This window comes from Phalacrocorax carbo, chromosome 2, assembly GCF_963921805.1.
Source record: "Phalacrocorax carbo chromosome 2, bPhaCar2.1, whole genome shotgun sequence".
Taxonomy (NCBI): Eukaryota; Metazoa; Chordata; class Aves; order Suliformes; family Phalacrocoracidae; genus Phalacrocorax; species Phalacrocorax carbo.
This window is the reverse complement of record NC_087514.1, coordinates 48,642,017-48,667,412: the sequence shown is the minus strand read 5'-3', so window position 1 is coordinate 48,667,412 and position 25,396 is coordinate 48,642,017. Positions and strand designations below refer to the sequence as shown.

At 42.7% G+C, this 25,396-nt stretch overlaps 1 protein-coding gene across 3 annotated transcripts; it reads left to right on the top strand.

Moving 5' to 3' along the window:
• The first annotated feature begins 1,312 nt into the window (after positions 1 to 1,312).
• LOC104053132 (desmoglein-2) lies at positions 1,313 to 25,396 on the top strand. Of its 3 annotated transcripts, XM_064442807.1 has the most exons (16): positions 1,314 to 1,583; positions 4,135 to 4,258; positions 7,843 to 7,878; positions 8,725 to 8,859; positions 10,048 to 10,203; positions 10,473 to 10,617; positions 11,844 to 12,004; positions 12,784 to 12,918; positions 13,064 to 13,249; positions 14,216 to 14,475; positions 15,329 to 15,471; positions 16,112 to 16,339; positions 17,643 to 17,873; positions 18,903 to 19,031; positions 20,157 to 20,518; positions 22,584 to 25,396. In XM_064442807.1, exons 4-16 carry the CDS (start codon positions 8,752 to 8,754, stop codon positions 23,589 to 23,591), a joined length of 3,252 nt encoding a protein of 1,083 aa, XP_064298877.1. In that variant the 5' UTR covers positions 1,314 to 1,583; positions 4,135 to 4,258; positions 7,843 to 7,878; positions 8,725 to 8,751; the 3' UTR covers positions 23,592 to 25,396. The 3 variants fall into 3 exon arrangements, with proteins under 3 accessions (XP_064298876.1, XP_064298875.1, XP_064298877.1); XM_064442806.1 differs by lacking the exon at positions 4,135 to 4,258 and having other exon boundaries at positions 1,313 to 1,583; positions 18,903 to 19,027; positions 20,153 to 20,518; XM_064442805.1 differs by lacking the exon at positions 4,135 to 4,258 and having other exon boundaries at positions 1,313 to 1,583.

Genomic DNA, 25,396 nt, shown 5'->3' with positions numbered 1-25,396 from the left:
TATATATATCTACTAGCACCTCATTAACTGTTCATTGGATAGGGAAACAAAAATTTTTTCAGAATTGCAGGGAGCTAACTTCCAGATTAAGAAGAAAGTCGCTAATCAAGGTTCTTGTTTTGCAGCCTTTTGATGCAAAGAAATACTTTCAAGTTATACTTAACCATCAGGCTAGGAAATGTAATATATAGCTAGAATGGGAATCTACTTCTAAACCACTAAATTAAAAGTAGCGTAATATGAAGCCTTTCCGAGACATGCTCTGCCTCATTTACCTCAAACAGAAATTACTAAAAGAGAATTTCACAGTACTTTTACTAACATTAGCCACACTGGCTACACTGGGCTGTTAAACCTGTACCGAACGACACCCCTGTCCTCAAGACCCTGAAGATCCTCCTCAGAGGATGTCAGGGTCTATTCTTGTGCAAACGTACATGTTTCTGCTTGGTTACAAAGTGTTCAGACCAGCGCAGTGACTCAGTGACAGAACTAAGAAAGAATACGGAAACCCTTAATATTGTGCATTTCGTGTATATTGGTTTCTTTGTTTCTGCCTTCTGTTTTCTTTAAATTAAGAAAATTATATTAATGCAAGGGTATCAGCAAACTCTGTAAATTGTGATATTCTAAGTAAATAATACAAATAGATAGACATAACTTCAGATTAAATTGTGAGGTAAGACTGTTTCCCTTGCGATCCCCATGTAAATTATAATTGTCGCAACTGACTTCACGCACGATGCGAAATTATTTATCGTACACTGTTACAACAGTTATAAGGGGTCATAATGTAATTGGAAAGGCTCCCAAAAGGCCAGTTCCCTCGCCAAGCCTTAACAGTATCACACGCAGTATCATAACCAGCCGCTTCAGAAATTATTTACGACAATTGAGCGTGATCTTAGAAAGAGTGATTAGGTACGTGCCTCTAAGAAGAGAGTATGTACAGGAAGCGTATTTAATTGTTTCGCCGTCGTGAGGAATCAGTTATGCCTTCATTAGCATCAATTAATCAGGTGTATCCAGGAAAGATCTCTGCCAGGAAAGAGGAGGAAGGATATGGCTCAGAGCGTAATAAAAAGAAGATTACAGGGACGGTTGTGCTAAAACAACTCACAATTTTATTCTCCCATGAGACTGTATTCCCCCCTATCAATTACTCGTTAATTTATCTTTGTGTTGTCACAGTAGCTTTGCACGCCCCCTACACGCTCCAACTCGCTTTTCTTGGCGCTGAAGGCCTGGGCGGGGAACAAAAACCAAACTTTGAACGCCCGAAGGAAACGGCGGCCCGCGGCGGGCTCCGGCGGGCGGAGCTCGGCGGGGCGGCGGACGGGGCTCCCCGCCGCGGGACGGGCGCCCCGAGGGCGGGACGGGACGGGACGGGCCGGGCCGGGCGCCACCTGCCCCCTCCCGCCACACTCCACCCACCCGCGGCTACTTGTGCGCCCCTCGACGGGCCGCCTCCATTCCCCTTCGCGGGCGGCCCGAGGAGGTGGCCGGGCCCCGGGCAGAGCGCGGAGGAGGCGGCGGCCATGTCGCGGAGCCCCTCCGCGGCGGTGCGGCTGCTGGCGCTGCTGGTGAGTCCGGGCCCCGACGGAGCGCCCCTGGCCGCGGGGGTCCCCCGGGGCCGGGGCCGGGGCTGGGGCCGGGGGAAGGCGCCGCTTTGCCGCGGGCAGGCGGGGGGTGTTGCTGCGCGGAGCTGTGCGGGGGAGGGGAGCGCGGTGAGCCCCGCGGGCGCTGTGCGGGAAGCACCGGCACCGAGGGAGGCTCCCGCGCGGCCGCGGGGAAGAGCCCTCCCCGTCGGGGCTTGGCAGCCCTCCCGCCCCCGGCCGCGTGTGGCTGGGAACGGCTTTTCTCCCGTTCTTTGGAAAGTAGATAAAAGACATCGCCGTTTGCTGTCCGAAAGCAGGTGGAGGTAGAAAACCCCGATAGGATCGGTAGCTGGGATGGGTGGGGTTTTCTGAGACACCAGGGGGAAAAAAGAACGCAGCGGAGAGTTTATATCGATGCCATCTTTGTGTTCAACATGTTATCTGTATTAATAAATTGCATTGCCTTTTTGAAAGAATGGTGCCGGGAGGGAAAACGGGTCATAAAGTATGATTTAAGAGAAGTCTTTATTGCCTTAGAGAAATAATACCAAATTCTTAACAATCCAAGACACTTCAGGCTTTCTCCTTCCCTGCCCTCACTCTTTTTCAGCCTTTAGACCTTCCATCCTATGAAATACGTTTTCAGGCTAAAAGCAAGGAATTTTTCATAACAAGCTGAGACCAAAACGCGTGGTTTGTTTGATTTGGACTGATGCTTTCTAGCCGTTTTTAGGTGTTTTACAGGGAACTAACTCTCCTTCATCTCTGCAGCATTGTTCTTCAGCTCTTCACCTTTCCAGGCTGGCAAAAAGCCCGCGGAAGTGAGGCCGCCACCACCCCGACAGAGGCAAGGGTGGAGGCCGGGCCATGGGCTGCGCTGGGTTGCTGCCAGGGAGCTGGACAGGGTGAAGTAATGGCTTGTTGCATGGTCAGACAGCAGGTGCTGTATATCGGCACCTTGCTAGCAGAGCTCGAGATCCTGCGGAATCAGATTTGTTAGTTGGAGAACTGTTGCCTGATAATTTTAATGTAGACTCGTGGCTGGCCGCAAATCAGCCAGCAACAGTTAACCCTGTTCTTTGCAGAAGGCTGGGAGTTACAGTTCGGTTGGAAAATGTTTTATCCTTGTTTTGCCCAAAAGAGCAATGGGAAATGTGTGGAGTACTACTTGTACAAAAGTTTTCACCAATTCTTTCTGTAATACCTGAAGCTACACCATCATCCATTTTGGTGGGCTTGCACTGGCTCAGTATGCTGTTGGTTTTGCCTGACGAAAAGAGGAAAATTACTTTTATCAATCCTCATCATCCACAGTCTCAGCTAAAGCTGAGGAGGGTACGGTATACTAAGTGTGAGCTCGGTTTAGTGCCTAAATGCCTCGTTGTCAGAATATTAAAGCAAATAAAACTGCCTTAGTTGGTTGATGTGAGGATTGAGGGAGTCACTGCTGGGTGTTGCCTTTTTTGTTTGGTTGATTTTTTGGCTTGGTTTTTGCCCTAATCTGGAGAAAGCCATTTATGTGGCAGAAAGTCTAGTTGCTTGTTAGAGATTAAGGTCATTTATATCTTACGACACGCAAAGATGGCACTGGTAACTTCAAAACCTTAAGAAACTACTCAAAAACAAAACCAGTCTAAAAGTAGTGTCTTCTGAACGTGTCACCTACCTTAGAAACATTAAGAACTCTAAGTTCTTCCTCTCCCTGTTCTTCCTGGTAGTACCTCTTGCTCATCTGCGCTCCCTCCCTGCCTGAGGGCTACATCCCTGTATCTTCATCCCTGGATCCCTCGCAGAGATCACGGCAGCTTTCCCCATGTCCCTGCCTCTGACTCTTTTCCAGGGATGTGTGGGCATGCCAGACAGTAGCGCACCCATAGGTTTGGGCTTGACTTGGCGTGTGTCCAGGGCACACACCCAGAGCCGTGGGCCTGCCAGGCGGGCACAGCTATTGAGGATCATTAGACTGGGAGATTTCTATGTCATTTTGAAAGGGGGTGGACATCATGTCTTCAAGAGATGAAATCTTAGAACACTTCCTATATTTGAGTGAAAGAAGAGTTGACAGATGGATGAATCTTACTACGCATGTAGCGAAACTTATTTTTTCTTTAAATGTCTTCTCACATTGTACTTCCTTGATGTTCGGGGTGTTAGACTTAGGTGGGGTATGATGAAATTCAGTCCAGAGTCCATTAGATCACTATTCTAATGTCAGAGCCTGCAGCAATTACTTTTCAAAATTAATAGAAAAAAGTTAAGTTTAAAAAAGAAAAACCAACATGATGCTTAGTTATAGAAAGAGCAAAGGTGAGATAATTCAAAGCAGCCTAGCTTCTATCACCTGTGACAAGCTGAAACTTGGTAAAAATTTTTACAAGCATTTGTGCACTAAGTCACAACTTAATATTGTTCCAAAAAAGGGGGGAAAATCAGCGCTATGGTAAGGTATGAAAGCAGGTGAGAAATACATATGATCTACTATTTTATCCATCCTAGTGAACTAATGTGGTGTTTTATTTTGGACACCAAACTACAGAATAAAGTGAACCCACCTGGGACAAACCAGAGGAAAGCAAAAAAATGCAATCTAAATTCAGGAAATCCTGTTCTATGATTCTTGAAGTGAGATCAAAGAACTGGGAACCGAGAAAAGAAAGTGGGTAAGATGCATGATAAATTTTCAGATATGTGAAGGGTAATTGTGAAGAAAAGGGAATTATAGCGTTCAATGAGAACATTATCAACATGGCAAAGAGGGAGATTAGGTTTGAGATTAAGACATCTCATTATAGGTGTTCGAGTTTCTGTTATGGTAAATGGAGATGCAGTGGATGCAAAGTGCTCCTATTTGGCTGGATCAAATTGTGCTTTCGAAGCAAATCTCCAGAGTGTGTGACTGATCCCTCCCAGGCGAAACTGCATTGGGAGGTGCATCCATCTGCTCGTACGTGTTTGGTCTGTGGGACCAGGCTAACTCTAGTCTGAAGTAACAGCCACAAAACGTGGGTTGTGTAGTGTTGGGTTCTCAGCAGCAACTGCTTTGCTCTACAGATCCTCTCATACTGGGCTTACAAAGTAGACATAGCTACAGTCAGTGGAGTCCAAAGGAAAATAGCAGATGTGAGCTGGCTTTGGGGTGAATTGAACTACTCTCTGATGCCCTTGTCTGTATTGGCTATATTTCTGTTGAGTATAACAGAAGTCTAGGCACTTAACGTTCATTTAGAGATTTACGTTTGTGTGCTTTAATCTGAAACCAAATCTTGTCCAAAAGGCAGTATGATCACTTGCAAAGAGCTAAAAATTAGAATAATAAAATTAAGATAAAAATTAACAAAGACTTCTCCATCTGTAAGGTTAGATATGCACCACCTTAGGTTAGCTAGTGAGGCTGTGGAACCTCCATCGCTCATTTTTAAGAACAGGTTAAACAGTTGTCAAGGAGCACTTAGTGTCGTTCATCTTGCCCCGGGGCTAGGAGGTGAACTAGAAGATAACCTTGGATGCTGTCCTCAAGCCTGCTTCTCTAAGTGTGGAAGATCTTCACTTGTACGTGTCTTCAACACCAAACTGGCTCGCAGGAGGTGCAAGATCCAAATCTCCCGACACACAGCATACATGAAAGACCACATTTCTAGGACTGACTTACTGTTTCATAGTGTAGCAAATACAGACACATACTTTCTTGCTTGCTCAGTCTGCATCTTTACATTATAAAACTAAGCTGCATGTTCCAAATCTGTCCTTTAGTCACTTCCTGACTATAGATGAAACGGATTTGGGCAAGAGCAGCCGTGTGCTCCCTGTACGTGGCAGTCGCTCCTTTCTTTCCCTTGCCCTCTCGCCTACTCCTACTGCTTTCCTGTAGTATTTCATTCCATTTCTGTTACCTCAGGCCTCAGGTTTTCCATCTCGTTTTCTGTAACCATCCAGGTTTTTTCTGACAATGCCTTCTTAGCTCTGTGTTTTCGACAGATGTCATTAGTAGATGCCTATTTTTTGTGCCAAGGCTATGATCCACTTCAAATGACACACACGGTTTTCCTACTCTTTCTAAGCCGTTCAGTAGAAGACAGCTCTAGGATATTAAAAAAAAAAGGGAAATTCAGAATTCAACACCTGTTGGATATGTGACTTTCCACTTTTTCTTGAAGAAAATTTAATTGAAATTTTCAATGAAAATGCAGGTTCTCTTTATATATTTGTCCAAATGTATTTATGCATGTTGTAAATAACATTGCCATTCTTAAACACCTTTTGTTGTTGTCGTAAAGTCCCTTAAGAGATTGCCCATGGACTACAGACTGAAAAGTACAAAAAGTAAAAGTATTTTTCACTGTCTTAGCAATAAAACAGAATGTTTTGAGGCTGCTTTGCAGCATTTACAAACCAACTGATTTTTACTTGTAGTTATCTTAATGAAAGACTTTCTGTTTATAATGACTAATGGGATTTTCGCTTTCTTGATATGCATCTCAGTGGAAGACCTGCTTATTTTTGAACTTCAGGCACTTTTGTTTATGCTATGGTCCTCAGGTTTCCAATACATGAAAGCTTCTCACCTTGTGCCTCTTCTCTCTGTTCTGTATTGAGACAGAAACACTTTTCAGTTTACCTGTAAGAACACACAAGGATGTTCACAATGACATCTTGACAACCATTAACCTTCCAAAATAGTTGCAGCTTTTGTTGGAAATCCTTGACTCTAAACCAAAATCCTCCTGTCGCTCTTGCTGGTACAATCTTGTTAATCATAAAAATAAATTTTAAAAATCCGTATAACTAATGAAAACAAATAAGATTAAGAATATTTATGAAAGAACTTGGTCTAAGGTGTAAGACCATGTAGCCCTGACAATGCATATCTGTTAGTGCTTGCTGATTTTTGTCTTCAGAATATATACATTGGGAAAATTGCCATTTGAAAAACAGTTTTGTTGTGCAAGTCGAAACAGCAGTCTGCTACATTGCTCAACACTGTCCACTGCATTGCTGCATTGTGTGGGAAAGAGGTAACATAGGTTTTTTTAAAACAAAAAAAAGCTGTCGTCAATGAAGCAATCAAGGCTGAGTCAGAGGAATGAATAGGGAGAACCCAGTCGGAAGTCAGAACAGTCTAGAAACCAGTCAAAGAGAATATAAAGAAATACTTCCTGACTTATTTCAGCAGAAAATGGCCTTTTCTGACCCTGCTTTGCCTTAGGCATTAGTATAAAAAAAATAACCTAAGATGCAAAATGGAGGTAGATACAATAGTGCTGAGAACAATAGAAGTATTCTCTTCTCTATGTATGCAAAGCTGAAAAGCTCTATTTGTTGGTTTCACATGTTGTAATAACCTACTTGTTGTTTCCCAATGCCTACATTTTTGCACTGTTTGAGGGGTTTTGTTACTTGCAGACTCTTTGGTGTGTGCAGGGTGGATGTGAACACGGGTCTCTGGTAATTTGGTTGAGGCTTAAGTTCCTTCCAGCTAGAATGAGACACCTACCTAAGGGTGTTTAAGGGCACACATGGCTATCCTGGTGCATGAAGGGATGTGGAGTCCCAATACTGGATGTTGGCATGTAAGGTTTTGTCAGGAACAAGCACTATTTGCTTGCTAGCATGCACATGTCTCAGCCTTGTTTAAATAAAGGATGTATGTAGGCCATTTATCCTTCCAGCAAGGTGCTAAGCAGAGAGCTGCTTCTGTCTGTTGCACTTCAGCAGATGTTTTGATTAGTCCTTGCTTTTAAACATTATTTAACCTGCTTTGGTGCCTGGTGCGGTTGGTAACCCACCACAGCCTGTGTAATGCATGATTTGCCCAGAAGAGGGAGCTTCTCCAGGGTGCTGCTGGCAACCAACAGTTCAATCAATGGCAGATTCGCATCGTTTTGGAATACTGAAGCATTATTCAGCACTTTAAAAATGGATGTTTATAAATGGCTGTGAAGTCTTCATTTGGTTAAAAAAAAAAGATTAATTGCTTGTTACCTGTTTCCTCCTATTAGTTGCTTATTATCTGTTTCCTGCTGGGAGAAAAGTGCAAAACTTAACGATTATATAATTATAGTGTATGTTTTAAATGTGAATGGTTATGGGTAAAAAAAAAGCTTTTATGGGTGAATAGTAAATATTAATTGATAGAGGTCAGATGCCCTCTTCCTTATGGCTTTGCTGAAGGAAGTAACGTCAGTTAAGTTTTAGTACTGCTAAAGTGACGTAGAGTGAATAATGCTTATCATAACTTCCGTTGCAGATCTGTTTGAATTATGGAAATGGACTCTATGTGAAGGTAGGAAAATGCTTTTCTTTATTACTGCCTGAGGCTTTTCTGAGCAAAGTGTCAAAGGAGTGCCTCCAGTTGATAAATATCTTGATTTTTACCATTTTCTGAAAGGTGAAATTTGTGTGATGAATAATGAAATGAAAGCCAAAATGTAAGTGAATAGATTCCTACATCCATCAAACTGAGTGGTGTTCGACTTTTAGAAACTTCCCCTATAATATTAAGTTTGTCGATGAAATAACTTTATGGAAGATGTTAACTGTGGAAACATTTCCAGATGTTAATTGGGAAGCCAGCAGTAGGGACTGAGCAGCACAGTAGCATGAACGGTGTCATGCAGAGTGAGAATGAGGGGTAGTTGAGCAAAAATAGCAGAGGCAGTAAATGGGTTGAATAGAGGCCTCCTGATTCATGTATTCTATATCAGAGAGAAGGTTGAGTATGAGGCAGTGTTAGTGGGATGGTAAAAGGGGTAACCAGGCAGAAATGGTGGTTTAAAACAGCCTTAGTGCCAAACTTCTTCCCACATCTGATGACAAGCATTTAAGTCTTCCAGAACAGGTGTATTTTCACCAACCCCTGGTCATGGGAACTTGCTCATGTAGTTAAAGCCTGTCTTACCTAATTCTGTCCCGATGAAAAGACTAGTGTAGTTTTCCTCTTCAAACAACTTGAGTAACATATAGCTCTTAGATTGTGGCTTGGAAGGCTAGTGTGCTCCGTGATTTCAAAGTTACTAGCTATTGAAAGAGCTATTCAGAAAAGAGCTATTCTGGGCCACAGCAGCAGCAATAGAGCATTCATTTGAAATGGCTAAATGGGATGCTGACATTCAACCTTGTTTTTTCACAGGTTTATAATCGAAATGGCAGAAGTGGCATGTTGTCTTATCCCAACAGCCTAGTCAGACAGAAAAGAGAATGGACAGTCCCTCCGGCTTTCATACGGGAAGAAGAGGACAATTCCTATAGGAATCCAATTGCTAGAGTAAGCCCAGAAAAGAGATAAAAACAGAATACACATAAAAATAGAGATGAAGATGTAAAATAAGGGTGTGACTGCACAAATATTTCCTGAATTTTAAAGGACTATTGAATGTCAGCTGAAGATTGGCACATTTCCTTCTGTTTCCTTCCTTCAGCAGATGAGCTGCTCTTGCAGCCTGATTTGGCTCAGTCTCTCATCTTTTTCTAGCCACCAGTTTTCATAGAACTTTTGGGAATGCAGTATCTTTGAGCTTTTTTCATTCCACCACCCCTATTCAGCTGTTGTTGAATTCAGCAAGTGGGTCCCAAAACTGCTGGTGGTGATTGAGGCGTGTACGTGGAGCATGACTATGTATGCATCATTTTTAGGAAACAAAGCTAAAAATAACCAAGGTGCCATCCTTTGTGCAAGGGTTATATGCATTTGGTTTTGAAACCTGGATTTACCATACCTGTCACTTCTGCATGTACAGTAGCTGCAGATGGTAGCAGGCTGTTACCCTTTGCTTGGGCTGCCCCAAGATGGTGATGCTGGCACAATGCACACATGCTTTTCCAGATGTTTCAGGTATTTGCTGACGGCAGAGGAAGGGTATAATCTCTAGTCAGTGCAGCCTCTTCTACCTGTTCCTCTCCAGGTCTGCCCTTTCTTCGATCACCGTATCACTTCCTCAGTCCTGGTCACGCTTGCTAGCTTAAGTCTAATCACTCTTAAAAAGTTGTTATATTTTATTTCCAGGCATTGCTCAAGTAACTTCAGTCTCCCCTGCTCAACTCATTGTTCCAGACTCTTTTTTTTTTGTTTTCCAATTTGTCTTTCTCAACATTTTATTTGCCCCTATCTGCTTGACCAGCCAGTTTCCTCCTTCTTTCCTCACACCAGCTTTTTACCTTATCATTGTGGTTTTCCAGCCTTTCCTTGCACTAGTATCCTCTCTTTGTCCAAGCAGACGTCCCTACTCGATGGTTCCCAGCTGTTGTGCTGCCCGTCATGTTCCTCATCTCCCTGCATAAGATCCTCAGACAGAACTTGGAACTCTTCCTGCATTCATCTCAACACTCAAAGGAGTGCAGGAAAATACGTGTTTCATATTTAGTTTTGTTCATTACAAAAGCAGCAAAAATATTTTATTTGCACTTTAAAATGTAGTTTTCTTTTCTAAACACTAATCTGTTATATTCCTGCTAGATACATTCTGATCTTGAAGATAAAGTAGTGGTGACTTACACTATATCTGGTCAAGGAGTAACAGAACCCCCTTATGGATTATTTGTTATCAATGGAAAGACTGGAGAACTGAACATAACAGGAAAGGTTGACAGAGAAAAGACTCCAATGCTGCATGTAAGTTGACTAGTAACTTTTTCCTTACAGGTGCCCTTCTATCCATTTTCTCTTTATTTTGTTCAAATGTGTTTGCTTAAATTAGTTTTAATCCAGTTTCTGGATATTTGTGTGTGTATGTATGCTTATATTTATAAGCAGATTATATATACTTACGTAATGCTTACATTTCTCAAATATATTATGTATATTTCTCTTTGGCATATGTATTTATATATATTACAGTCACTCATTGCATTTGCTTATTGCTTCTGTCTTTGTTATTTCAGCTCAGAGGTCATGCACTAGATAAGACTGGAGCAAAACTGGAAGATCCAATAGACCTCCCAATTAAAATCATTGATATAAATGACAATTCTCCAGTGTTTTCACAAAATATTTTTGTTGGTTCAGTTGAAGAATTAAGTCAAACAGGTAACATTATTTTTAACTGTTTTTTTTTTCATTTAGTTTTTCCCAGCACAGGCAAGGGCACAAGTGAATATACTCTGCAGCTGCATATCTGCAGTAACAAGGATGCATTCTCTTGCTTGTGTAGGCCAGGTTATCCACGTGTGAATCCAAGTTTTTATTCAGGGCTAAGCTGTGTGGGGTGATGACAGGAAGATGTCCACATAAAGGCAACAGAGAACACTTCCTCTTATGGCATCTTTGGTTCGGTGTCAAAGCTACCACAAACCCAGGGACCAGAGTCCTTCAGCAGGAATTGCAGGGGAAATGCAGTCTGCCTTCTGGCTTAGCAATCCCAGCCTATTTGGGAGGGACTCCACTCTGCCATGCTGATGAAAAGCCCTGCTTTATCTATGGGCTGGAGAGGTACTTCGCTGTTAAGCGCATATGGCTGTGACCTAACCCTCAAAGAATAGGTTAGTGGCAGTTTTCTTACTGATGTCAGTAAACATAAGAGCAACAGATTGTTTCCCAGAAGATAAGAAAAGATGGAGTAAAACAACCTAATAAATACCTGACATTGTGTCCCTTTCAATGTCATGGTAATCTGAAGAAACAAATTCTTGACCACTGCTTGAGTGAGGTATTGAGTTCCCTCAGCTCTCTTTCAAGTCAGTAGCAGCCATGTGGTAATTGCTTCTTTGCCTGAATTCCAGCTCATGTTCAAACTCGGGCACTGGACACTAAGGTACACCCTTTCCCAGAGGGCAGAATCCTGTGCCATGAGTTACAAGGGGATTTGCACCATGGGGACCGCCATGTATTTTTGAGTGAAGCTGTTGGAGGGCATCCATACAAAGCAATTGTTTTAATAACATTCAGGTAGAGGAGTTAGTAGTGCTCCCTTCAAAATAATGTGTGAGGGAAGTACGGCTTGTTGTTCAAAAACTTTTTCTGTCAGAATTTTTGAGAGTATTCAACTTGTTCTGTGGTTCTGGTGCCTTGAAATCTATGAGTTACAGATGTGTGGATACAATCTTTTTGTTTGCTAGAGCATATACTGTGAACGTGTACTATTTGGATTTTAGGAATGCTTCTTCAGTTCTATCCATTAAATAAATAAAGGCAAGAGCATCAGAAAATTGTGCAGTGCATCTGACAACAGCCTCTTAATTTGTGACATTACAGTAAAAATACTTGGCAGTGCATGGCAATGTAAACATACTATACTTTTGTTTGCTTTTCTACAGGTACAATTGTAATGAAGATAAATGCAACAGATGCAGATGAACCAAATAACCTAAATTCCAAACTTGCATTCAGGATTATTTCCCAAAGTCCTAGCGCTGCATTCAGTATAGATAAGGATACCGGCGAGGTTCGAGTAGCAAAAATAAACCTTGACAGAGAGGTAAAAAACCCCCTTCCATTTTTAATCTGTTAACAGCAGTCTCCTGATGCCTGTGGTGTCACCTTCAGCTCCACCTGCTGGGTTGGAGAGCTAGCCCTCTTACTTTCCTTCACCTCCCTTAGGATTAAAGCCTTGTCTGGCTGATGCATGTTTTTCAGGGATTGGGTGGTGTGGGAAGGGAGGGCAGGCGGGATCAAGGTCGTACTCCCCTGTCACCTTTCTAGCACAGCACCAGCCCGGTGGCTGCTGCTTTCCATCCCTCCCGTGCAGCCAGGGCAGCAGTTATGTGAAACAAGGGGTCATTTCTCTGTGCTGGAGGGCATATGATCACCGTCTGCAAAGCTGCTGAGTGCATCTAAATTTTTGTGGCCTGCTATGCAAATCACAGTGCAAAGAGTTAGAGGATGGGTGCTGGTGTGAAACAGCACTGAAAGCCACGTATTACCAGCAGCTTTACCTGCTTGTCTTTTCACTGGCCATAAAGTTAGTCAAAAAGTAAAGTTTCAGGTGGTGATCTGGATGTTAGCTCTGCAGCTGAGGGCAATATCTCTGCCCTTAGCCCTGTCCTGACGTGCAGGTATCACTGGTCCTGTCCCTGTTTATGACTGCTGAAGTTTTTGTATTTACCGTGTAAGTACAGTCTAACTCTTTGTGGGGGAGATGCAAAAGTCCCAAATCCTTTTCAAAGCCTCAGTTCTACTCCAACAGAGTCTGTCAAGGTAGTAATGGTGTGTAAGATTTTTAGCCTGGTCTAAACCCTTTTTTACTAATCATGGCAGACACACAGTAGCTATTCTTTGGTGGTGGAAGCAAAAGACCGTGGTGGTGAAGCAAGTGGGAATGCTGCAACATGTTCTTTAGAAATCAAGGTTTTGGATGTCAACGATAATCTGCCTGTGGTTCAAAGTAATTCTGTAAGTACATTTATCACAATATTTGGCATGTTCCTACACCTGCCGGTATCCCATTGCTTAATACAAGGCTGTGCAAACTTCCTTGCACTGGTGAAACAAGGTAGATCATGACATCTTTTTAAAGAAGGATGTTTTTTGATTGCAGTTTGAAGTAAGCATTGAAGAAAACAGAGCAAATGTGGAAATTCTGCGAATACAAGCATTTGACAAAGATGAAGAGTTTTCTGATAACTGGCTGGCAATGTTTTCATTTGCTTCTGGTAATGAAGATGGCTTTTTCCGTATAGTAACAAATAACCGAACAAATGAAGGCATTTTGACTCTTGTGAAGGTTAGTATATTCTTAGAGGTCTTCTTTAAATATTAGAATAATTTATTCCCTTTAAGTTGATGTACAAATTATTTATATTGAGTCAGTATGTAAACTCTAAATTTCCATGGTGGACACTCCTTCAACTTATTCTTTGTTGGTGTATTCAGTAATTCCATCAAAAATAATTATTTTGTCCAGGTGTACCATTTACATTCTGTGTGATCTCAAATATATCCCGTGGGACAGAAGTCCCCAAACTTCCCTTGTCACCAGGCAACAGTACTAACATGTGCGTTGTAGGCTTTCCCATATTTTTGCTCTCCTTGCTGGTCTCAGTTTAAGTTTCTTTGTTTCCCATGGCCTGGATAACGTTGCAGGCAACACCTACTCCATGGGCTACAGACTGCTTTATGAATTTCTATAAATTTAGATTATGAAAATATTTTTCCATAAATTGAATTTTCTATTTTATGAATCTCACTCCCCTTTAGTCCACAAGAACTGCAGATGCATAGTGCCCTAACTACCGTTTGGGTTTTTTTTTCTGTTCTGGTTCCCTTATCTGAAAACTGATAGTTGTAGAAAACCAATAAGCATGATTAAGTAAATGAATTGGTTTTAAAAAAGATAAAATTGGAAGAGCCAAGTAGTATTGAGCACTGATTCACTGAAAGTAAAGACTGAATATATGGGTAGGACTCATTGCACCTACCTTAGATTAGTTTAAATTCAGTAATATAAAGACATACTTACAGTGGCATCCATTAAAAATAAGGAGAGTAAGCTTCCTTATGTACTTTTAAAGAGTTGAAGCATTATGTATTGAGAGTAACGTGTTAGCCAACAGTTCTTTGCACTGTAGCTTCCTTATTTAAATAATTATTATTTAAATAGTATTATTTAAATATTAAATGTATGAATGTTGTCTAGATATCTGATTCTGTCAATTTCTGAATGATTTTTTTGTTGTTGTTGTTGCTCTAGGAACTGGATTATGAAAAAGTGCAAACCCGAAACTTGAGCCTTGTTGTTAAGAACAAAGCAGAGTTCCACAAGTCAATTAAAGACAGTTCTAAAGCACAAACAATTCCAATCAAAATTAATGTGCTTAATGTGCGGGAAGGCCCTATATTCCCTGGTGGCACAAAAATTATTGAAGCAAGTGAGAAACTGCAGATAAAAGAGATTATTGGGCAGTATCAAGCCTATGATGAAGACACTGGAAAAGTAGCAAAGCACATTAGGTAAGAATCTTTTTATAACCAGTCAGAAATCACATCTTACTGTAAAAATTTGTATATTGAACTGAAATAATTTCAGAGGCAATCGTTTTCTACTACGCATAATTCCCCTAAACCAACATCATCATCTTCAGTATTCTGTTCTGCAGAAAACAGCTGACTTGAAAATCCTACTTGTTTGGTCATATATGGTGAGACATGAGTGTTTGTGCTGAAATTGTCTGTGCTTGCACGATGATTGTTATGCCTATCTACTTTTGAGAGTAGATTTACTAGTCTTGACTTCATAGTCTGCAGAAACATTAGGAAGAAACACACAGAAACATCTAGCAATTGGACAGAAAGGTGTAAAGTAGATAAGTGTGCATGTGCATGTTTAGATTTTGAATCATAACTCTTCAGCCAAAACGTTGCTGATCCACTGCCGTAGCTTTTACAAATGGTGCAGACCAGCAGAAGTGCATACCCAGAGGTGGACCCCTCTCCCCCACACCAGTAATGTAGTCTTGCCTGGGTGGCTGCTGCTCAGCTTTTGCTGGGAGCAGGGATGGGTGGGAAGAGGACAGTGACCAGCATTGCAGCTCCCTCTTGCTCCGGTCTTGCTCCCTGGGTCTACTTTTTGTAATGCCTCCACACCTAAATCCTGGCTCTAAAGGGAAAAGCAGATTTCAGCATTCAGGGTAGGTTTATAATCTTAGGTTTATAGTAGAAACCAGTTCCAGTGGCAGGAGCGTCAGACCTAGGGATTTGTTCTATGCTTTAAACAAAGACTAAACATACGGTGAAGCTGCTTTTTCCTCTGATGGTTGTTTTCTCCATTATAAATGTGTACGTCTTTGTATGCAATTTTAATCAGGTACCTGAAAGGAAGAGATACAGCAAACTGGATCACAGTAGACTCAGTCACAGCTGAAATCATACTTGCCAAAGAACTCGATTACGAATCATCTTATGTAGTAAATGGTACCTACACTATCACCATATTGGGTGTAACTACTGGTAAGTTGAGAGGGTTTTGTTTTCATATGAATTGGTTTGTTTAGGGCTTAGTTTGTGTTTCTACACTACAGTTGGTTTAACCACCCTGTCTTTATCTGCCTAAAAGTTAGGTCGTAAGTGCAGTTTCCCATAGGCTCTGTATTTGGAGAAGACACACGGGGCAGCTCATTGAAACAGGATGAACCTTGGAATGGGTTCCCAAGAGCCTGTTTCTTTTCTTTGACGAGGTGGAGGTGAACTTCTTGTAAAAGTTTTGCAAAGACTAAGTCTGAAAGAAACATACCTTGTCAAGGTGGAAATTGCCAGTGTCCTAAGTTTTCTTGAATGCTAAGAAAGAAAGACTCCCTGAACTTATTCTGTCTCTAACAGGAAACCTCCTTTCATAATCTGCATGTTCCTGTGTAACCGTACACAGGGAATACATTTTTTAACTTAAAATAATACAGCTTGCCTTCAGAAGAATTTTGTCAATATGTTTATTAACATTAGGAATGAAATACTGCTCCCATAAGCTCCAGGGGGAGCTCTTTCTACTTATTTCAGCGATGTTTGTGTTTTGGAATACACTACGTCTTTTCTTTTAAGACTAAATTTTCACACTTTTCAAAACAATTTAATTTTTCTTATTTTATAATCTTAGATTTTCCTAGGAAAACGGCCACCGGAACAGTCATTATTCAAGTTACAGATGAGAATGATAACTGCCCAGTTATTGTGAATCCTGTACAGACCATGTGTTCAAATGCAGAATTAGTTAATGTTACAGCTCGTGATTTGGATGGTTATCCAAACAGTGATCCCTTCAGCTTTACTGTCATTGATGAACCAGAAGGGACAGCAAAAAAATGGATAATTGCATCCAGTAATGGTAAGAAAATATATTTTTAATTACTTTCAGTTCTTTGGAGTCCTAGTGTTGTGATTTGTCAATTCCAGCCAAACTGACAGCTTGTCTGATCCAGACCAAAAAAAAAATATATATATATAGGGAGCCAGGCATGAAGACACATCACTCATGTTCTGCTCCCTTCTCTCTAATGGCTATAAAAGTACAGCCATGTCTTCTGAGGCTTTCTCGGGCTCAAATAGACCATCTTTGCCTAGCTTGATGACCCATGTGTGGTGACCAGGTTTTCATGGGTAATCCTGGGATCAAGCCATTCCTGTCTTCCCACAAAAGGCATGCAGTGGTGGAGGATGCTTTTTGTTAAAACTGAGCTTGGAGATATGGTTGTGTTACTGGCTGCAGTTGCTCTAGCTTACAGATAAGTAAATAAATCTGTTTGCATAGCGGGCCTTGAAAAGAGGAAATACAGGATAACCTGTCTAAGATTGTCCAGCACAGTAGGAACAAAAAAAAAAGTCAGAAATCATAAATAATTTTAATAAGTATTTCAAAATGAGATGAGCATTTTTTTCGTACGTTTCTGTTCGTATAAGCCCAGGAAATGTTTGAAGCAAATGCTTCAGGTAGATGGAAGGCACCAGAAAATACTTTTTTACTCTCAGATTCATTATTCTGTCCTCCATAATCCTACAGCGTAACACTGCAAAGTGGAGTTATCCTAATGGCCAGGTTTAGGACCACAAAGGAATCCTCATAGCTTCCTCACTCTGTTTGCAGCCAGACTAGCAGTAACTGTAAAGCTCACAGCATTTCCAAATAGGGTGGTGTTCCCCAGCTGGGAATATCATCTGGGCATCCCTTGCCTAGCTGTGTCCTTGACGTGACACAGCCACAAGAGCAGGTGGTAAGTTGGCTCCCTGATCTCTGCCTGTGGCCAACAACAGATTAACCTCCTAAAGACTGAAGCTGGTTTTTTGTGAGTTCAGCCATCAGCTATCTGTATGTCGTGAAGGTTAACACTGTATAGATGGTTGTGCTTCTTCCATGGAAGTCACAGCTGGTGTGAAACTCTTTGCAATTATCTGAGACTGCAAGTGAGCACAACTGCTTTGTTACTGGCATGAATTTCTTGATAAAAATAAGAGCACATACACTGTAGCAGCAGCTGATTAAACTTAATTCATTTGCAGTACCTGGATTTACCTGGAGGGGGCTTGCTGGGAGGATGTGAAGGTTTTATTTCCCTTAGTTTACAGGAGTCAACTTCCTCTCCACTCATTTCTTGTGTCTTTTCTTTTTCTTTAACCCCCACCTTCTGCCTTAGGCACCAGCATACAGCTGGCACCACAAAACCTGAAGCTGGGCAGAACTGACATTCCTATCCTAATAAAGGATTTCCAAGGGTTCAGTTGTGCTCAAGCACAGTCTCTGCAACTGACTGTTTGTGAGTGTACGAATGAAGGCACGTGCGACAACAAAATCAGTGACGCTAAGCGAGTGGGTCTGGGACCAGGAGCAGTTGTGCTAATCATCCTGGCGTTTTTACTTTTGCTGCGTAAGTAATTGTTTCATATTATCTCAGAAGCACTGTAAATATGGTCTGCAAGGTATCAGGAAAGAAACAGTCTGGCTCCCAGGTTTTATCATCTTGATATATTCTGTGTAAACTAGTCTGTGTGAAGTCATGGCAAATCCCCTACTAGTTCTGGTAACATCAGCATTTCACCCTCAAAGGATTTCAAGCTGTGCATTTTGAAATTAGTATGTGCAACTTTAATATTTGTTTATGGTGCTGTAAATAACAGGTGGGGAAGCAGTAAGGAATCATTTTGGTGTTTCCCACACCTCCTTGTGTGAACCCTAACTCTTCCCACGCAAACCGCAGCACTCTTTCCACTCTTTTCTCCCTCACTGCAGCCCCAGGTCTGGTGCTTTCCTCTGAGTAGAACATGACGTTGTTCTTTGGTAAAACAAAATAGAAGCTCGAAAATAAGAAAGGAATGCTTGTAGTCAGGGTATGGCCATGTGTACCATTGCTGCATTTAAAATGGCAATACTTTATTGCTTGTACTAGTAGCAATCTAGCTGTGGCAGAACAAAGTTCATGCCACACGAATATACCCTGCTCCTGAAACTGGATTGTTTTGAGTTTCCCAGGCAATGATCTAGACGTATCACAGGAGTGGTAAGGTGGAATTTACATGATTCCATGTCACTATCTAGTAGTAAAAGAACAGGAGGATTTAGAAATGCTGAGATTATACAGTGATATTTAGGTCTTGGTTTTGGTATATGAGATCTTCGATAGAAGTGTAGCTATACAAATGCATGGTCATCTGCAGGACTGAGGCCCTGACAGGTTAATTGTCAGTTTACTGTCTAGGAAACCATACTGGCACATGTTTCTTGGAAATACCTTGAATATTTGGGAACATGTCATCATTCTTTATCAGCCCTCATACTGATCACTAACTCACTAAAGATACATTTCAGTATGAAGTTTGACCAAGCTTTGGGACTGGCTGTTAGCATGCTTTGACCCTAGTCATCACATAGTTAATGGCAAACTTCTGTTTCCCCATAGTTATTCCACTGTTACTGCTGCTGTGTCGCTGCGGCTCAGGACCGAAGGGATTTGCTGCAATACCAGACTACAGCGAAGCAATGCTGCGTCAGTGGCACAGCGAAGGAGCAGCTCCCGAGGAGAAGGCACGTATCCCTAATAGCATTTCTCTTTGATTTCTAACCAAGTGTTCAGTTTGGCGCTTGGCATCTCTTCCACATTATGGGCCGATGTTTCAGGGCTGCATAGCAGATTTGAACCGCACATGAACATTAATAAAAATTAACCCTGTGAGACCCAGTGAAGGCTGCATGGAAGATGAATTCCATCAGCAGCTCTAAAAACACCAGCCGTGGTGTTTAAATCCCAAAGTAAAGGGGAGGCAATCAAGCAAATGTTGATGGTATCTGAGCAAGAGATAGGAGTATCAGAAAAGCATTAATGCGGGGAGGGAAGCATTTCATTTGCAAGCCCGGAATGTTCCACGCCCCTTTGGAAGCATGGTAAAGCAGCAAAAAAATGGGTCGTAAAGCTTAGCTTCTAGTTGAAAGTTTCAAGTTGCATTTTAAATTACATCCCTGTGTATTTGCCTTCTTAAACAGAGCAAGTTCTTAAAAAAAAAATAAAGGGGGCAGAAAAAAGCGCAAATCTGCAGAGGGAACAGTGAATACCAAGAGGAGTTTGCCCTTTCTTGTTCTGCTGCAAAACCCAGCTTTCAAAAAAAAAAGGGCATGACACTGTTGTGCTTTTGCACAGTATCAAAGAAACAGAAATAAAAGACTTTGATTTAGGGCCAATCTCACACCAAATTCATGATAAAAGGCAATTAACCGGGAAGCCAAACTGCTAGAAAAGGAGGAAGGGCCAGGCAGTACCGTAGAGGCAGCCGGCAGTGCACACTCCCCCACTTTGTGTCTGGGGAAAGCTGGTCAGAGTCTGTCTTGGAACAGCTGAGCTCCCTAGAGTTTTGCAAGCCTTTTTTTTGGTGGGGTAGTCTTTTTCCCGCTTTCACTCCCAACCCTTTGAGTTTCAAGAAAACAATGATCTATAGAAACATTTCCATCATCCTCCTTAGGAGTGCAGTTGTGGAAGCTGCACCCTGTTTCAGGAGGCCTTTTACTCTTTGCAGCAACATGTCTAAGTGCAAATTCAAACAAGTCATAAGATGGCACCCTCCCAGGTCCCACCCAGCCCTGCTGCTGGTTTGGTGAGTTCCATGTGCTAGACAGCACAGCTTTCATGTCACATCCTAATTTGTGTTATTTATGTAGCCAGTGCTAAGCCTCATCCCACCCACTGCACTGGGGACCTCAAGAGGAGCAACCAGCGGAGCAGCAACAGCGGCGGCGGCGGCGGCAGCAGCAGCAGCAGCAGCAGCAGGAATGAGTGGAGGGGAAACTGCAGCAGGAGGAGGCAGCTCTGCCTGTCATGTAAGAGAGCATTACAGCACTATTACCAAGGAAAGATGGGAAGAGCAAAGACAACTCCTTTCTGGTGCTGAATATGGAGCCATGGTAGCTGGAGGGGCTGAAGGCATGGCAGGTGTAGAAGGCAAGACAGTGGTGGCTGGAGGAGGAGTCGCACTAGGAGCAGCAGGAGCCATGAATGAAGAATTTTTAAGAGACTACTTCAATGACGTAAGCATATGACCTGAAAATTCCAGTATTTTGATATTTACACTTAGCGTTGTGAAATGCCATTCATGTTACTGCAAAGAGATGAGTAGATACGTGTATACAAACAGTCCTGTTACAATGGCCAATGTTGTGTGCATGTGGCATAGGGGCATTAAGGATTTTGGGGTTAGGCTCACAAGCGGGACTTAGAGCATGACAATGCTCAGTCTTGTAGCACTGGGTGCTTACAAGATCTCCCACAACGAGACCCTTCTCTCAAGGGAGGTACTTGGGAATAGGATCAAGAATATTCAGCAATGATCAAGGAGCCCCTTGCCCTGGAAGAAGCCATGAGAAAGACTATGTGATATAAATCTGAGGGACTTAAACACATTAAACTGGCCTGTAGGGAGGTAGCTATGACTCATCATGAGTCACAACTAGGAACTTCATAATGGAGCAGGTTTTTGAAAGATAAGCCATAGATGTCAAACGGCAGAGGGTGGGTCTGCATTTTCAAAGTAGCTGATGAAGGAAGTGGTGCTGGGCTTGTCTCTGCGCAATAGCTTGGGTGAAGGACTGTTCTTCAGAAGTGTATGAGGCACATGTTGCAATCCCTTTCTGACTCTTTTTGTGACCCAACCATTGACCAATAGCCTATTCCTACTCCTTGCAGCTATTCCTCTTTGCATAATGCACATCACTAGTCCTTAGGTTGGTGAGCTCCTTATAGTGGAAGTTTCACTTCCATATGCCAGGGAGTTTATGGATTGTCCATCACCTGTACAAAACATCTTCGCACCCTACAGCTGGCTGATGATGGGGTTCTGCAGGGGAGTAGCTGTGCAGCTTCGAATCACCACCTCCACCCAGGGAAGGATGCAAGCTTAAGACACTTGTATGTCTCCTGAGAGCTGTAGCTACTGGTCTTCTGGGTGAACAGATGCGACAGTAGCAGCGCTTCCTAATATTAAGACATACTTTAAGCACTTCAGCTGCCTGCTGAAGTCTTGCAGGAGGGCTTCATAAAGGTCATACTAGAGTAACCTTTAGAACTTCTGGGAGGCTAAAATACCTCAGACTACAGGAAAGGGGGGAAAAAAAACCAGACAAGTTACCAAACAAAATAGTTTCAGATGTGTGCTGATTTTTGTAGAAGCATTTCAGGTAACGTGCCTACTTCCAGGATCAAATGCAGATAAACATACAGAGTCAGTTTGGGTCTGGATATATACCACATTACACAGATGCCTGAGCTAGTATGCATTCCAGAACTTCAAATGTGGCAGAAAAGTGGTTCTGAGCACAAGCCAGCGATCGTATTAGGTAAAGCTGGTTCAGCAGGCCCAGAGGATTTGGCTGTCTTCACTCCTGGAACTGGAGCTGGTGCAAGCGTGTACACGGATATTTGCGCTAGCACTGGCAGAGACTCCATTGCAGATGCTGCTTTCAGACTGAGCTGGCCCTGGAAGCACTAGAGTCAGAACCCATGAGCCCTCCTTGTTGCAAAGTGGTCTACACAGACCCTGAAAAATGTATATGCTGGACTATGTTCCCATACTTATCAAGCCATTTAACTTTGATTTGTTTGCTGTTGGGCTCCTTGGGTGTGATCCCACAGGCTATGCTATTGATAAAGGCCGTGGCAGGTGATGACGCGTCAGCATGTACTTATTAAACATTTGTTTAAATGCTAGGATTCTCTGAGGCATGGTTTTGGCACGCTCCCACAAACACCTAGCTACAGGTGAAGTTCATTCACTGAACCAAAATAAAAGCAATCTGTGAGGATGGAGCAGTATCACAAATGGCACAGTTTCTGGTAGGGATAGCAGCAGGTGGTGGTAGGCCCCAAGGTTTTCTATTTAATTTCAGATTTTTCTTCTCATCAAGTGTACTGTCAAGTTCAGAGTAACTTCAAAAATGCAAAAAGCACTTCTAGGTACTGCCCTTGGTTGGCTGATGGTTTCTGTGGGTTCAATTAAATTTTATTAACTTTTTTGACTAAGCATTCCTGATTTTTGGATTTATTAAGTTTAGAGCTGACATTAATGAACTTTTGCTTGCTTTTGTTTTCTGTCTGTAGAAAGCTGTCTCTTTTGCGGATGAAGACGAAGCCCAAGCTGCAAACGACTGTCTCCTGGTTTATTCCCAGGGAGAGTCCGGCTCCCCGCACGGCTCCATTGGCTGCTGCAGCTTTATTGAGGGTGATCTTGATGACCACTTTCTTGACGATTTAGGAGACAAATTTAAGACTCTAGCAGAAATATGCATAGGCAGACAGATCAACATGAAAGACGGTAGCTCCAGAAATGAATCAGGTTTTGGTCTTAGTGACACAAAGTCACAGTTCCTAGATCAGCAAAATGCTTCCAGCTCCAAACAAGCCTTTGCCTCGGGCAGCCACTTCCAGTCCGCCCCACCAGTGCACGCAGGTGGTGGCACAGGAACAGATACCATCTCCAAGGAGGTGGTCACGGAAACAACCTTTGCATCCCACTCTGGGCAGCATGATGCCCGGCCCCTTTCCACAGCCCATGCAGGGACCAATTTTACCATGACAGAAACTTCCTACTCTGCAGGGGCTCCTGCCCACTCAGCTGCTGTCTTTCTAGACCCCCAGTTTAAGGAGAACATAGTGGTGACAGAGAGAGTGCTGGCACCTGCATCTTGCTTGCAGGGTATGGTGGAAATCCCCATCTTGCCACATGGAAGTAATGTGGTAGTTACGGAGAGGGTGGTGAAGTCGGAGGGTGCTGGGCCAGGAGCCCTGACAGTTCAGGATCTCCCCGACTCCCAGTACGTCGTGGTGAGGGAGCGGGAGAGGATGCTTGTGCCTGCTGCAGAGCAGGGCTCGATCAGCTTCCCTGCTTTGGCAGAGGGGCACAGCGTGGTGGTGACAGCCTCAGGGATGCAGAGCAGAGCTGAACAGGTGGCAGGTGCCGGCTCAGGAAGGCAAGAGCACATGGTGATCACAGACTCCCTGCTTAACGAGGCAGGCTCCAACTTAGAGGGGCCACCTCCTGCCAGCGCCACGCTGAGCAAGTCTTCAAGGGTCACTAAATACAGCACAGTGCAGTACACTCGCTCGTAGCCTGGCCCTTTGCAGGGCTGGCGGTGTCCGGCACCCTTGTGTCAGTGTGCGTCTCGCCACGGGTTTTTTTCTTGAGACCTGAATCTGCTGGAGCTTTCAGAATGGCATGGACTCGCTTGCAGTAGTTTGTATAAATAAGGGTTGTGACCAAGAAGCTAGTAAGGATGTCCGCTGTTGTTATTAGGCAACACTGGCAGCGATGCCTTTGAAGTGGAAAGATGTGGGAAATATATATATTTTTTTCCTTGTTTGCTATTTTTGTAATTGCTTTTTATTATTCAGTTAGTGTAATAATACCACAGAACCACAGCTGTGTAATAATTGGAAAGCAGAAAAAAAAGTCTAAAATCTAGCTACTAGGATAGTAGCATGCAAAGCACAAGTTAGGTTTCTGAACTGCTGTTTAGTGTATCTGCCGAAGTCCCCCCTAAGGGGCATCAACTTCTCCTTGCCTGTTTGCCATCTATTACCTTGTGGGACAGGGCAGCTCCTCCTGAGCTGCAGCTGCAGATCTCTGCACCATGGTGAATTGTTAAGAAATCTCTCCTTCCTGAGAAGCCCAGGCCACCGAAGCCAGTACCTTCTCAGCAGTACTGACCTCCAGGAGGGATAGCACAACTTTGGGTTATCAGCGTTTGTACCTTAAGCCATAAATACTTGCATATTAGCACAGGGGTTAAAGAAAGCAAGGAGCACAAAAAGCTGAGAACGGCAATTTTTTTGGCACCTCGATGTAAAAAATTCCATTACTTGGTGTGGGTCTAGGCTGACACAGACAAGTAAGCATTTGCATCATATAGATGTTTCCTAATTGGTCCTTTAATAATGTTTGAGAAAGCCAAAACTTACCTTAGCTTTGGACCAGAGATTCACTCAGTGGCTTTGCGAGCAAAGTTTATGGCCCTTAGACATCAGCAGGATCTGCTTTACAAGATTAGCAACGTGGTTTTAATTCTATCTGTGAACTCACAGCTAAAAGCACAGAAATGCGGGTGTGTGGGTGTGGTTCTGCTGGCTGCAGTACCGCAGCTCGGGTCGCCTGTGTAATGCCATATGAGGCAGCTTTCCTTAGCTCTGACAAGACGAGAAAGCTCCCTATAATTCTGCAACACTTAAAATTACTTCTCTTTCCATGAGTTTTATGTGGTAAAAGCAGGATAGAGTACTGCATACTGTTTGGCACTGTGTATATATGCATATATAAATATTTATTTTTATGCAGTTTGAAACATTTTGAAATTAATTTTATAGCTATACACTCCACATGTTTTGTCAGAGTAGAAAGAAGTACTTTAGATCAGGTATTGGTACCATGTTTATCTCACACCTGTAAAATCAGCAAAGCTGGTTGTATGCTAATGCAAAGCCTGTGCACCTGCAGAGCTTTGTGGTTGCCTCCTCTCCTGGAGGTTTTCTGCAGCTGCAGTGTTATGTTTTCCACTGATACGTTTTGCCTTTGACTAGCAATTCTTTCAGTGTATTTGATTTTACTGATAAGGATATAAAAGTGGATTCAAAAACATAAAAAGTAGGAACTATGGCTATGCTCAACAGGGTGCATCTTGACAGATGGACCATTACATTAAGTGGAGGAGTACTTCCAAGCAAATCAAACTACTCTCTTGCTTGGACCCGTTGGTTATCTCTCAAACTTAGTTTTTGAAGTATGTGTCTTTACTTTTAAGCAAGCACTCAGTTTTAAGTGGTCACCACTTTTTCCTGCAGTTAGAATGTGTTTATTTCAGACTTTTTAATGGAGTATTTCTGTGGTTTTATGCAATCTTAAAATAAAGAACTCTACTGTA